The sequence below is a fragment of the Pongo abelii genome, chromosome 5 (genome assembly GCF_028885655.2).
Source record: "Pongo abelii isolate AG06213 chromosome 5, NHGRI_mPonAbe1-v2.0_pri, whole genome shotgun sequence".
In the NCBI taxonomy this organism is placed as follows: Eukaryota; Metazoa; Chordata; class Mammalia; order Primates; family Hominidae; genus Pongo; species Pongo abelii.
In genome coordinates, this window is record NC_071990.2 from 13,091,713 (window position 1) to 13,107,421 (window position 15,709).

Consider the following 15,709-nt stretch of genomic DNA (forward strand, 5'->3'; position numbering starts at 1 on the left):
TCTCAAAAAAAAAAAAAAAAAAAAAAATGCCTACTCTGTCATAGGTGGTAATTTGAAGATTATTTGGAAGCTTAAATGACATAATCTGATTAAAAGGCTTATTATGATAGTATCAAAACATATTAACTCGTATGTCTCATTAGCTCACATTAGCAAAGCACAATTTACAGAAGCTTTCTCGTACATTACATTGCCATATGTGTTAACATAGGATCCTTTAGAAGACAGCTTTGTTACCTACTCACATCTGCCTCCCTGTTTGTCTTTTGTCTGTAGCCCTGGAAAGGAAAATATCTATGAGGCAAAGCAGAGAAGAGCTGATAAAGCGAGGAGTCCTGAAGGAAATCTATGATAAAGGTAAGGAGGATTGGTCTGCCGTCTCCGGGCCAAAGATTCGTGCGTGGAATCTGCATGCATATTGCTTGGAGTTCCATTTCGTTTTCTGCATCACCAGATATCAAGATTTGAACCATTAAAACTCCAGACAGTTCTGGAGAGAAAAGAGAACATAGCAGACAGTGCTGAAGCTGTCAGCATCATATGAGACGAAGGAAATAAAACTCCCTTTTCTGAGCATTGGAATCAAACCACAGGAGGCTAAGCAAAATGATGTGGCCCCAGGAATGATGCAGGCGCTGGTTGTGAGTCTGTCGGTGTGCAAATACACACAACCAGGGTACAGTCAACTGTTTAGGCCCTTTCAGCAACTAGGGATTCCCAAGACAAATGTGAGAAATCCATACTCATCTAGGATTTTCTTAACATGTTTTTTTTTTTTTTGGTGGTCCATCTCGCCTCAATAGAATAAATTGAAGGAGATAAATTTGTGATATGTGACTGTACATTTAAGATATTGTAAATGATAATATTATGGTGCTTCAAATGCTCTGTGAATGTGTCCACAGATATTTGCTGGTGAATACCACGTGTCCTTTGCTTATTGAATTATTGCCTTTGAATATGAATGTATGCAGTGATCTACATGGCATATCAAGTATCCTTCACTCCTCTTTTCTAAGAGCTTTGTGGTATTTTATTTTATTATATATATATTTTGGAGACAGGTTCTTGCTCTGTTGCCCAGGCTGGAGTGCAGTGATGCGATCACAGCTCACAGCAGCCTTGACCTCCCAGGCTTAAGGGATCCTCTCGCCTCAGCCTCCTGAGTAGCTGAGACCACAGGTGTGCATCACCACACCTGGCCAATTTTTGTATTTTTGTGCAGACAGGGTCCCACTGTGTTGCCCAGGCTGGTCTCAAACTCCTGAGCTCAACAATCTTCCCACCTCAGCCTCCCAAAGTGCTGGGATTACAGGCGTGAGCCACCGCTCCTGGCCTTTGCAATTTTCAATTGAACTTGCATGCATGCACCTTCTCTTCTTGCTCCTCCCTCGTCTTCTTCCTCCTCCCTTCTCTCTATCTTATCTCTCTCTCTCACTCTGAGGACCACGTTCCCTCTGTTAGCGCTTTAAGTGAAATAACAGACTGTCACTTCCAATCTTGTTACAGTCATCAACAGTGATTGTCTATGTCAGGTTTTCTGATTGTTTCAGGCAGGTGTTACCTGGTGGGCCAGATTATTAAATAACATAATATTCTACTTTCATGATCCATCCTGATAGTCAAAATGCTCCTGTAATCTGCCGATGCAGTCCATTTGCTGTGTTTTTGTAGGTCTTCTACATGCCGCATGTGTGTTCTACTACAACAAGGGCTGGTGGTATTTCTGGGTTCTGGCGCATCTTTCAGACTCTACTGTTTTGTGGGTTGGTTCTTATTCCTCTGGTGAATCTGACCTCCTTCATTCTTGTCATGGGCCTTCCCCGTGGTACTTTTGAAATATTTTCTCTTAGCACAAATTACTAGCCTGAAATACAAGAGAAAAGTGGCCTAGCTCTTGCCTTGCCTTGGTGGCAAGGCATAATGGAGGCAGAATGTGAAGGTGCATGATTCCAAACTACGTTCTGTCATTTATCAGAACCTCCTGGGGTCAAGCAAGCCCTATGGTAAGCCAGCTTTATCCATTGACTTCTGTGTACGACCATACCAGCATACCACTTTTTTGATGGATTAAGCTCTCCAGGAAAAGAATCCATACTTTTGTTGCATTTCTTCAATGTCTTGCTGCCTGTCTGATCCTCCAGCCCTCCCTTGTTTTGTTGTTGTTGTTGTTTTGAGACAGAGCCTCCCTCTGTTGCCCAGGCTGGAGTGCAATGGCACAATCTCGGCTCACTGCAACCTCCACCTCCTGGGTTCCAGTGGTTCTCCTGCCTCAGCCTCCTGAGTCGCTGGGACCACAGGTGCGCACCACTACGCACGGCTACTTTTGTTTGTTTGTTTGTTTGTTTGTTTTTTTAGTAGAGATGGGGTTTCTCCATGTTGGCCAGGCTGGTCTCAAACTACTGACCTCAGGTGATCCACCTGCCTCGGCCTCCCAAAGTGCTGGGATTACAGGTGCAAGCTACTGCACCAGGCCCCTCCCTTGTTCTGACTTTAAATCTCCATGCTTCATCGTAAGCTCCTTTCCCCATATTCACCCCCCAGGAGTGATGGAAAATGTTTAACTAAAGGTATAATATTATATAATAAGCACCCGAGTGCTTAAATAAATATTATTGTTACAGCCAAAACTTGTTCAGATCCAGTTAAACAATCCCTTTTCTCCCTCAGGAATATTCTGAAGTAGAGAATACATGTACTGTAGCATTTATTATTTCTGTTACATCTAATAACTGGGTTAAGATAAGAATTGCCTAAGTGGCTTCCTGACTTATAAAAAGAAGTCACAAACTGTTGGAGCAAAAGCCTCATTTGATAGGGAAAGAAACAGAGGATCCCTGAGACTGGAGGGTCCCTGAGGCTGCTCTCAAGCAACTCCTGACTGTTGGCGCCCCAAGTCCTCACCAACAGTTAGGAGTTCCCTGAGAGCAGGTGCTGTGCCTCTGTCACACTTGCTTCTTTCTCCATCAGCACACATGGAGCTGACACAGGACCTGCACTCAGTAAGTGGCTGCAGGCCAGGCGCGGTGTCTCACGCCTGTAATCCCAGCACTTTGGGAGGCCAAGGTGGTGGATCACTTGAGGTCAGGAGTTTGAGACCAGCCTGGCCAACATGGTGAAACCCCGTCTCTACTAAAAGTACAAAAATTTGTCGGGTGTGGTGGCATGCGCCTGTAGCCCCAGCTACTTGGGAGGCTGAGGCAGGAGAATCACTTTAACCCAGGAGGTGGAGGTTGCAGTGAGCCAAGATTGCGCACTGTACTCTGGCCTGGACAACAGAGCAAGACTCTGTCTCAAAAAAGGAAATAAATAAGTAAATCTGTACATACATACATAAATAAGTGATTGCAGAGAGAAGGACCAGTCTAGTCCCCACCTGTCACTTGTCACCACAACTTCCTGTTTTACTTTGATCCTTGCACTTATCACTGTCTGTTCTTTCTGTTGTTTGTTGACTGATTTTGCTCACTAGCACATAAAGTGTAGGAGAGCAGGGACCTCAGAGGCTGCGATTCCCCAAGCCCCAAATCATGTCTGATATAGTTTAGATGCTCAAAAATGTTTACTGTTTGGATGATGGGAAAAGGAGAAGAAGAGACAGGCTAAAATGAAAACTTCATTGCACATAGTAGTGTATAGGTTTGTGTTTTCTATGGGATTTTCTGATAAAAGCATTCATTTTGTATCTCTGTGGATATTAATCTCATTGCCTCATATTATAGTATATCTACAGTTAGGAGCATGAGCCCTGGAATCAGTTTCAATTCTAGTTCCACTGTTGACTAGCTGTGTAACTTTAGTCAAATTGCTTAACTTCTCTGTGCTTCTCTTTCTTTATCTGAAAGTATGGGTGATGTGATGAGGATTACAGGAGATAGCACATATGAAATAGAACAGTGACTTTTTTGTAACAGTGACTTTATAGCAATCTATAAATTCTCAATAAGGGTCAACATGCTGTGATTGTTATTACTCTCATCATCATCATCATTGTCCTTTATATTTTCTTCAAACCCTTTATGTGCCTCACCCTAGGTGACCCTATCAACAGGCCCAAGAATTCAGAAGGGTAGACATCACTGTCCCCTGTTGTCTGAGGATTAAAAAGGTACAAAGATGTATGACCTCCTCAGAATGGCCTTCGTGTCAGTGTCCACCGAGAACCCAGTCTTCTGTATCTGAATTCGGTTCCACCTGGCTTTCCTCTTAGCCTCTAAGCAAGTCATTTTCCTGTCATTTGTTCTTTCCTTTCTATAATATCATTCTTTTTCCTGTATCTGAGATTCTGGGGGGAGTAAAGCAAATAAAATTGTATTGCCACAACCTGATGAACAGCAAATGGCAAAGAGACTTTGTTTTTTTAAGTTGTTCATTTCAAGGATAAATCTCACAGATTTGGAGCAATCATTCCACATTGCCTGGCTGGTAATTCCTCATTTTGCACCATCTCCTTGTGTTAGCGCACATGACTCTATCTAGCTACTGGCAGCAAAATGGTTTCCACCAGCGATGCATGGACCCTGACAGCTGCCGCACTGATTTGTAATGATTATGTCAGCCCGTCCACCAGCATGCAGCCTGCAGGCCCCACCTCTGTTTGTGCTGCAGTTATGCTGTTTGTGTGCACGATACTACTAATGTGGTGGAAGATCATTTGTCTTTAGTAGGTAGAATTTTCCCTTCCAGTGCTTTTTTCATTATTGATTTTGACTGATAATGCCCCACTTGTTCATAGAAACCATGAAAATAAACTAGTGATTAGAGAGTCATAATTATTTGGACAGAGTACACACAAAATTAATGAGGTTTTATTACTCTGACAGTTCTCAAAATTCTTTCCATTTTTCTTCGTGGGTTAAAATCCCAAACTGGTCAATGAATTTAATTCAGGCAAAATGCGAGCTTGGGTCTAAGAAAAATAATCTCAAATGTCAACTGAACCAGCACAGAGATTCCTCATTTAACAGAGTTTGTTAGACAAGAAGAGCATAGTTATTCAACAGCTTTTTTTGTTTATTATTGGCTTCCATATTGAATCACATAATTTTACAATCCAGAGATTTAGATAAAAGTTTTAAAATCAGAGGAAATAGTTTGATCTCTAGAAATATTGAGGCCAGGTAAGAATGCAGCACACTTTGAAAACCACATACAAAGAAATTTTAAATTATGTTAGTTGTGATGGTAGCACGGACAGAAAATTGTAGGTTATTTTCTCTCATTTTCCTGATTTTCTACAATATGATTGTTTTATAAAGAACACAACTTAAACGTTAAGATGAACTGCCAACACTATAAATAGTAAAAATGTTAAACCAATTAATGGTGTAAAATAATCTATAGTTTATTTTTATTTATTCCTCAATCTTACGACCTATTTGCTTAAATTTGAACTTAATTTAAATGAACTAAACAAAGTTTAATTAAACAAAGTTCTCCTTGGCTCCCGGGCTATGCATGTATTTATTCATTCAACAAATTGGCACCAGGTGCTCCCTCTGTGCCAAGGAGTTGCCTTGGTATGGAGCTACAGTGATAACCAAAATTGCAAAATCTTACCATTTCAGAGTTTACCTTCAACTCAGAAATAGGAAATAATACATATAGTATCTGTTGCCAAGGAGTGATGAGCGCTCTGAAGAAAAACGAAGCAGCAGGATAAGGAAATAAAGTCAAACGAAGGGGAGGGGGTTGTGATTTTAGGTCAATGCAATCATGGAGGACCTCTTGTGGGAGGTGATATTTTCACAGAGACCTAAATGAAGTGACCGAGTGGCTCAAACAGGGGCATGGGCACCCAGATTCTGAAACTTGGTCCTACTATGACTTTAAGGCAACTTGTAACTTCATTCATGAGCCCTTAAGTTCTTCAGATTGCCCTGGGATATTTCTTTTCAATGAAGGCCTCTCTGTGGCATTTGCTTCTCTCTCATTACCCGGTAAATCAGAGCATGTCACTCCCTGCTCAAAGCCTGCAGTGGCTCCATATTTCACTCAGAAATTCCAGGTTTCTACAACAGCGTAAAGCCCTGCATGATCTGCCCTCCAACCCCTAACTTTTGTTTTCACTCTCTTCATCCCTCCTACAAACTCCCTTTCCCTGGTGCCACTTCAGCCCTGCTTCCTGGCCCTTGAGGTTTGCGCTGGCTGCACCCTCTTCCAGAAGCCTCTTCCCCCAGATATCCAGATGGCTGGCTCCTCTTTCCAGCCTTGGCTGAGGTGTCACCTTCCCAGTGAAGCTTACTCTGCGACCACCAAGTTTAAAATTGCTGCTGCCTTCTCTAAGTTCTTAGACCCCTTACCCTCCTTCTTCCTTTTTTCTTCTACCTCTTATCACCTTCCACCTTCAGACGCCTGTAAATTATGTATTTATCATGTTAATTTTTTCTTGCCTATCTCTCTTCACTTCATAAGCTCCACCAAGCAGGGCAGGGGTCTTCATCTAATTTGTTCCCTGTTGTAGCCCAAGTGTCTATAGCAGTGCCTGGGACAAATTTGATGTTCAGCAAATGCTAATAGAAAGCAACGAATGCAGGCATGAGGTAATTTCTGCATGTTCACATGACTTGGTTTATTCACTGCACCGGCGAAATCCAGAATACTAAGAATACTGATCCCCCTTATTTATTCAGTTTTATGGTCCATAAAACTTTATTGCCAGTTATTTAAATAGGTAATATTATATTATGTATATATTTGTATACATGGATGGCAAATGCCCTACTTTCAGATAGTGTCTTTAAGTGGTATGGGAAAAGTATAGCAATGTCAGTCAATAGTATAGTCATCCCGAGGTATACGCAAGGGATTGGTTCCAGAACCACCTCCCGTACCAAATTTCGCACATCCTCCAGTCCCATAGTCAGCCCTGTGAAACACATGTATACAGAACATCAGCCCTCCAAACACAGGTTTTTCATTCTGTGTTTGGTTGAAAAAAATTCACATGTGAATGGACCTATGCAGCTCAAACCCGTGTCATTCAAGGAGCAACTGTATATTGTTTGGCCATTAGTAAAATAGTGATAATATTTCTCACACTTGGCGAGGATCTCAAGAAGTCACCTGGCTAGCTACTGATTATTCCAATGTAGGCAGGAAGCAGCTGAAGCCCAGAATGGTTATTGATGTAACCTAAGTCACAGCCAGTGAGTGTGAACTCTTAAAACCCCTGCTGAGATCATATGTTCTTCATGTGGGATTTATAGGGACACAGGAAAGCTATGCACATTGGTTGTCTGAGAATCTTAATAAATATTGCTATTACTGGCTGTTGCAAGTAATCTCTACAAATAAACATGATGCTGTATTTGTAGAATGTTATGGATAACAGTGGTGATTGTGCTATTTCCATCACTGAATTTCTCTATGAAGCCTCCATTCTGTCACAATGTCACTCGCTTTGTATGGTATGGGTATGTTTAATTCACATGGATGTATCTTTTATTGGGAGGATGGGGAGGGAAAAGAAGACCACTTCTCTATCGTCCGATGAAATGACATTTTCCCTGCATGTTAGACAATTCCACACCCTAAATGTGGCAGCCTGCCGTGAGATCATTGAAGCTGCCGCAGCTCACCTAGTAGTTTCCACTGCAGTCCTACCTAGACCTGGGGGAAGAGGTAATCCCACAGGGAGGGGAAAAGAGATAAGGAGGGCATGTATCCTGCAAGGAAAGAATAAAAGTGACAGTATGCCAGTGAGCAACTTTGCTTTCCATTGTGTTCTGGAAATTAGAGATAACATGCCACAGCAAGTAATAAAGTGCATTGAGGTATGTTTTTTTCCTTAATCAGGTTGGAGCAACCTTAATCAGGTTGGAAGGTGTTATTTTTAATTACAAACACAAACAGAAGCTTCCTGAAATGGACAACTCTTTTACACAGGGATCGCATTTTTCCTCTTCTGACATTCAAGATGAAAAAGCCCAATATTTAAATTAAAAGGTCATCATATTTTAAAAATAAAAATAAAACTTCTCCTCTGTATTAGAGGAGACAAATGTAGACTCGAGCCTTCTTAAATCCCATAGTTTATCTGGTATTCCAGGTGCATAGACTTTTAAGTCTTGACGTTTATAAGAAATGCTTTTCACAGCCTTTACCAGGCACTGTTGTTTGTCACGTTTTTAGCTGTTTTTGATGTCTCACCTAGAAATGGCATTTTCTGAAAGCTGTGATTTGGAGTAACCATGTGAAAATGAAAAGAGTGTTTACTTTCAGCATCAACAACCTACAATCATTTGTGTAGCACCTAAGCACTTAATACAATAGGTTTACTTGGACTTGCTTTTTAAACAAAATCCACCTTTTAAAATGTAAAGGTGTTAAATTAAGACAGATGGAAAGTGGTTTAAACAATAAGAATAAAGAACAATTGTGATAACAATTCTCTTAAAGAACACTGTTCTCTCAGAAAACCACTGTCCCAAACCTAAAGAATTAATGAAATAATAATTATTATTGTAATGAGTAAGCATTCCACATAAATGTATTCATTCATTATATATCTGTGAGTACCTGTTGGGTTTCAGGCACCATCCCGGGCACCAGGAATACTAGGAAGGCCAAGCCAGGCATCTCTGGCTAATAGAACTTACAGTCCTGGTGACGGGTTTAGGCTGCTTGGCAGTTACAATAGAGAAAGGATAGGATTTTCAGGTGCATGTGGAAGCATCACCCACCCAGGTCTGGGGACTTAGGGAAGGCATCTTGGAAGGAGCGGTATCTTAGAGGAACCCTGCGGGGTGAGTAAGAATCATGCTAGAGAAGATAGGAGGGGTAAGGGAATGTTACAAGCCGAAGGACCAGTACAGTTGGAGGCACGGAGTCAGAAATAAATGAAGAGAAGGGGTAAGATTGCCCAGCATGTCTGTAAGGAAAGGGGGAGTCAGGACAGCTCATGCAGGCTGGAAAATTATGTTCATTGTTTATTCTTCATCTTGAGAACAGTGAGGTGCTTTGGGAAGGTTTTCCGCATAATCAGATTTGCAGCCTCATCACACTGCCTGCAGGGAGACTGACTTGCAAGGAGAGCAAGACATGAATCAGGGATACCAGCTAGCTGACTGTTGCTGGGATTCAGATGATGTGACGGTGGGTGGTGGGGAAAAGGGTAGTAAGCATGGGGAAAAAGAGAGGACAGACTGGAGAGTTCTAGGAGGTGAGGTCTAAAGGGCCCTGTGACCACTTAGATTTGGGGAGGTGAGGAAAGGGAGTAGGCAGTGCTGAGACTCAGGATTTGGGCGTGGGCAACTGGGTAGACCATTCCCTGAGCTGGGATCCCAAGAGAAGTGAGTTTAGGTGGTGATTTGTCCCCACTGAGTCTCAGATATCCAAATATGTAAGTAGACCACTAAATATACAGACATGAAACTCAAGGGAGATCTGGGCTGGGCTGGGCTGGAGATGGTTTGGACTGGTCAGTGTATACATCCTGTAGTCATGTAAATTGATGGTCTTTCTCAGAGAGAACGTAGAGTAGGAAAATGAGGTGGCCCTGATAGAAAACTCCATGGAACCCCAACATTTAATGTTTGGGGAGTAAAAAAATGATCTAGGAGTAAGAAGGACCCTCAGAAACTAACAAGTGGTCAAAAAATAGGAGGTCAACCAAAAATGTGTAGCATTATGGAAGCCAAGGCAAGAGACTGTTGCTCAGCTGGGGACAAAATGGCCCACACTGTCAAATGCAGACACATCAAATAAGACAAGGAATGAGAAAAAGATCGGGAATAAAAGTGACCTTTTGATTACATTTATGCTATTATATAGATTTTTCAGTTACCTGTGAAGCCAATATGCAGGCAGCAGGGTGTAAGTTAAGATGCTCTGGATGCAGGTAATAAAAAGGGTAAAGAGACTGAAACAATAAGCAAATTTAGAAAGTCCTCAGGCTAATAATTTTTGTATGTTTGTCCTCTAAGGTGTCCCAAATGCCTCAAACAATCTTAGCGTTTGTTGGTGCTCATTTCATATTTATTGCGTGAAAGAATGAAACTCACATAATAAAGTCCAATGGTAGGGCAGCTCCAGGGCTGGTTCATTCATCAGCTGTATACCATGGCTAATGGATGCCATCCTCTGGCTGTAACTCCTCATGGTGACAAGATGGCTGCAGTAATTCCTGCATCACATGCGTATACCACAGTGTACAGGGAAAAAACGAAGGCTATATCTTCTTGGTATCTTGATGACAGCAAGAAAATTTTGCACCAAAGGTTTTTCAGGATTACCCTCATGTCTCATAGATGAAAATTTGGGCAGATAACCATCAGATATTTTCCCCTAATTTTGACAAATGTTTCCATAAACTTAAGTATCGCAAGTACAGTCAACTCCCTCAGTGCTGCTGCATAATGTAAATTCATATTGGAATATCCACCATGAAACCACCCTTTCTAACTGCTTACCTGGACTCCTCCTGTGAACTCATGGCAGGGCAGGGTACGTGCGGCATGGTAGGCATCAATGCCTCATCCACGTGTCCCCGGCCTTCCAATGCTCTATTACTCCCCAGCCACTGACATGCATTGACCTTTATAACTGGAAAGCCAGTCAAACTTTGGGAGTCTAGTAGCTGATGAAGGAAAAGCTGGAAATAGCTTAAAAAATGTTCCAGATTTCATACTTTTGCCCAAGACTTGTGTAAAGTTAGACAAGTCAATGGGGCATGCCACCCCATTAATAATATCTAAAAGAACAGTACTCTTGAAGGAGTCCTGAGCCAGGCGTTTCGGTTCTGGCTCCCTCGTGTTCTGTCTATGGAAGATACAGAGCATCTTTTCATCCCTCTAGACTCTGGTTTCTGATTGGATATAACCCCAGGACCCTAGACTGCTGCTGCCAGCAAGGCCATGCTTTCCTTTGATCTCCTCTCGCTATTCCCAGGCCCCAGCCTGCTTGATTGAAGGCAGTCTGTTACCAACCGGGTGATCCTCCTAGAGTCTCTGGGAATCATTCCATCCTCCCATGGAATGATGAACTCTTCAACTCCATTCTGGCCCTTGCCTGTTATCTCATAAAGGACATAATCCCGTTTGGGCTTAAAGGACATAATCCAGTGTGGGAAGTTAGGTCATCACCTGCTTAGAGCAGGTACTCAATTAAGGTTAGCTATGGTCTCCACCAGCCACCTGCTCTCCCTGCTCTTCTGCTCTCCTTTCATGCTTTTCTCAAGTCCTCTTCACAGTCCCCACCCCCCCCCCCCACTTCCACCCAGGTAGAGCCGAGATCCACTGAAGGCTCAGGACTCCTCCAAGGGCCATGTCTGCCTCTGTAATTCCGCCTCACTGCTCTCAGGGCTCCCACTGTCCATGTGTGCCCTGGAGCTCATCCCCCATCCCAGCACTCCAGGTTTCCCACAACTGCAATTTCTCCAATAGGACTACAGTACACTGAGCCAGACACTCATTATGGTGGAGATCAGTGTAGCAGCATCATTTTACCCTCTCTGTTCCAGAAATGGATTGACTTTTGCATACATGTAAGGCCCGCGGTTGTGATTTTCAAGTCTACCTTGAGCAGTGCTCTCCCGTAGAACTTTCAACAGTAACAGAAATGTTCTGTCATCTGTGTCGGCCAATGCAGTAGCCTCTAGCTACGTGTGGCGGTGAAGCACTTAAAACGTGGTTACTCTGATTGAGGAACTGCTTTGTGAATTTTATTCAGTTTTAACGAACTTGAACACCACTACATGTGTCTAGTGAATGCCCTATTTGAGAGGCCAGCTAGAGAAACAGAGCTGTGCAAATTTTGAAATGGCCATCCCCTATAACTTCCCTCCCCCAACTCTAGCCATTTTTTTTTTTTTTAGATGGAGTTTCACTCTTGTTGCCCAGGCTGGAATGCAATGGCACAATCTCAGCTCACTGCAACCTCTGCCTCCAGGATTCAAGTGATTCTCCTGCCTCAGCTCCCAAGTAGCTGGGATTACAGGCATGCGCCACCACGCCTGGCTAATTTTTTGTATTTTTTGTAGAGACGGTTTTTCACCATGTTGGCCAGGCTGGTCTTGAACTCCTGACCTCAGGTGATCCACTCACCTCGGCCTCCCAAAATGCTAGGGTTACAGGTGTGAGCCACAACGCCCGGCCAACTCTAGCCTCTTCTACAATCTTGGATGCTAGGCTCAGTTGGGCTACCCTATTAATGATGAAAGAGGCCCCTTGCACAATGATTGATTCTGTGAGATTCAGACTATCAGATTCCATAGGAGAGAAACTGTGACATTCTGTTCATTTATATTCAATCTCTGTCCCAGTTGCTTTTTTATATCAAAATGCCCAGAAATAGCAAGATGGTAACTCCTCTTTCAGCTACAAACCTTGGAGCCAGAGTCATTATTTGGAAATAGTGGTCAGAGCCCTAATAGTTCATGAGGATACATCATCTGAGAACCAATGCACTTGGCGTGCAGACTGCTGAGGAGGTATAACCATACCCAGGAGACAGGCACCACACAATTCCATGTAATGAGGCGCTCAGGTTACCAGGAGGCTGAAGGCAGGGGAAGCAGCCCAGACTCCACGTGAGCCATGGTTTATTGACCATGAGGTGCAGTCAGAGGCAGCAAATACTAATAAATCCAGCAGGAAACAGCTCCAGGGAAGTGCAGCTGAAACAAGCTACCCAGGGTCAATGTCTTTGCCACTCTTGTGATGGAAAGTCATTGCATCTCACCTATTTCATGTTTTAGGCAAAGGCTTCTCGGCAAGAAGGAAAAGTCTATTAAAATCAAAATAGGATAATACACTCAGAACAGTAACCACAAGAACAAAAAGCAAGATGATTCTTTGAGTACAAAAACAGGTACCATTTCATTCCTTGTGTGAAAATATCCACTCCAAGTAACACAGAATCAATTAAATTCTGAGAATGAAAATACATTTTGCACAGATTTTCAAGGTAGTTGGATTCAGAAGGATTTTGTGAGATGCCTGCGTGAGACAGAAAAGAACATCACGGCTCTTGCCAGATTGTTCTTGCATATATATACTGGTCAGAATAATCCAAAGACTTCGCTGCAGGTAGGGGTAAAAAAACTGGAAGATTCTCTGACTTGTGGATTCTGAAAATATAGGTTCCCTGGTCCTACAGACCCCTGTAAGTGTCTGCCTCAAATCCTGACAGTGCACAGGGACTTTTAAATACACACACACAAACAAAATGACTTTTCCTCACTTGGAAAAGTCCAAAAGTGCCAAAGAACCAATGTATTCAGTTGGTACAAATGTAATTGCAGCTTTAATGAAAAGTCATGACAAAAATTGCAATTACTTTTGCACCAACTTAAATAGTTTTTTGTTTTTTTCTTCTTCCAAGTAAGACTATCGAGTCTTTTTAAACGCCCAAGCATCAAATGATAGTAACACTCATTAGTAAATAGGCAACATTTAATAAGAATATATTGCTTTCTATGCTCTACGTTTAAAATTCTTTAAAATGACAACTATGGCACCATGTAATCACACCAACTCCCTAAACTCAGGCAAACTGGAGAAAATATCTCCAACAGAGATTGACAAATGCCACAGAAACATTTCCAGCTTCTTAGGCTTAGAGTTTTTAATCCATCGAGGAAATCCTTAGATAAATTATTACTTAGTTAACTGTTACTCAACACATCATTTTACATCATTTTACTGACTATCAGGGCAACTGGCAGCTTCGATTGCAGTAATTTAAAAGGTTGTTGGGATTAACAGAAGCTTTTTCAAAGCTCTGCATCTTGTTGCTAAAACGACACCTCTCTGAGATACAAAACAATGGCTATGCCCCCTTAATGAGTGGATTTTTTTTTCTATTCACATAGAAAACATATATCAATGTCAAAAAAGTACATAAGACGAAGTCTCTATTTCAGCCTCACTAATGTTAGGACCACTAACACCAGAATGACACTTGTGTGGGAAGCACCTTAGACTCTCCATTTGAGATGCACAAAGGGCATGTCTGGGAAGCTAAAATGGGAACACAAAACATGCTGAACAGCAGCTCTTGTCTCAGAGAGAAAAGGCAATTAGCAAATGCTTGTGTTAGGCTCCTCTTCTGTGTCTTCACAAGGATGATTATTTGCTTTAACACAGGGTGGCTCGACTTCTTTATTTTGCTAACTATAGCCACAGGTGATCATCAGTAAATTAAAATGTGTTTGAATTTTTGCAAGCATGCATGTGTAAATTCAACACATTTGCATTACCAACAAAGATGCAGTGTAGTTAATTCTTCTTATGATTTTTGGTCTAAAATTGTCTCATGGCACTTCACTTACATAATGTTTCTTTACAATGGAAGCATAAATGCAGCCATGGTTTCATGATGTTCATTATTCTCTTCTACAAGGACTAACAGTTAAGAGAGTTTGAGTTTTGTTAATGACAACTACATGTCTTATTTATAAAAGATTCTATATTGTTCTTGCCATCCTTAAGGAATTAAAATTTCCAAATAAGCTATTTTAAATTAAATCACATACTCTCTCTCTCTCCACCGCGCCCCACCCCCACCCCCACCCCCACCCCCCCGCCCGCCCCGCTTAACATATAGTACTAGCTCAGCATCTACTGAGCTAGGGACTTCACACGAGTTATTTAACTTTCTAATGCTCACTTTTCTCTAAACAATGAGAGTGATTTTGGTACTAACTTCATAGGATGGATGGATGGAAGGAAGGAAGGAAGGAAGAAAGGAAGGAAAAAATAAACACAGCCTGGCACATAGTAAGTTCTCTGAAATATTGTTTCAGAGGTTGTTATTATTACTATCATATATAAAAAGTCCAACATAATGCTGGACACCGAAGACACTCCAGAAATGTTTCTTTCTCCTTTCATTTCTTCCTCCCTGTCTCTCTGCTGTGTACAGAGACTTTTTGTGCAGAGCACAGATTTCTAGATCTATGTGAAAACTTTACTTACAAGTTTTTAAAAAATAAAAATATAAAACTTTATTTAGCCAACAATAAAGCAGAAATTCATTCATTTACTTTCTAGTTCTTGCTGTAATAGGTCTAAACAGTATGTCAGACAAGAAAAAGAAAACCTGAATATAAAATGCTGTGCTGTGTTAGCTCATCTGATATTTCAAGATGATTTGCAAGTTTGGGTGGGGGCGCTTTTTCTCATCTCTTCCAGCCCTCAGGCAGAGAATACTTTGATCTGCAAGGAAGTCAGGCATCATCCAACACAGTCCTTTTCTTTTCAAGGGGCAGACACTAAGGTCCCCAGAAGCTAAGTGGCTTGTTGCTAGCTAGTGATGGCCAGGATAACAGGGCTCTCCCTGTGCTCTGAGTCAGGGCTTCTTTCCACTGCAGCTGCGCTTCACCCCACCTGTCTCTCCTGAGAATAAATTAGAGGTGCTCACCAGCACACCTCTGTTAACTGAGGTTAGCAGGTCCCCCAGGAGAGCATGGTTCCTAACACCATCCTTTCTATCACCTGTCAATGCCTCTTTCGATTTCTTTTTACCTGAGGCGGAGAAAGCATTCTCTTCCCTTGAGTCTCCGGACTGTTAAGGATTTGAGAGGCCCTCTATTAGCACTCTTCTTCTGTCTCTGAGTTTCTGAACCATCTTCTATCTCTGAGTTTCTGAACCATGTGAGAAATAAGACAAATGGGAGATCAAAGGAGGGGATCTCCTTTATCACTGGCAAAAGCTGGGCTGGAGGAAGTCATTGATGGGTCTGATCATGCTCCTCCCCTAGCCTTGA

The 15,709-nt window shown here is 42.1% G+C and overlaps 1 protein-coding gene across 2 annotated transcripts in view; it reads left to right on the top strand.

Moving 5' to 3' along the window:
* The window catches only part of PHACTR1 (phosphatase and actin regulator 1), a 571,703-nt gene that overhangs the window by 446,560 nt on the left and 109,434 nt on the right, over positions 1-15,709 (top strand). For both annotated transcript variants that reach the window (XM_054557205.2, XM_054557204.2), the window contains one exon: positions 277-357. In XM_054557205.2, coding sequence (XP_054413180.1) covers positions 277-357 — 81 coding nt within the window. The remainder of the gene's footprint in view (positions 1-276; positions 358-15,709) is intronic.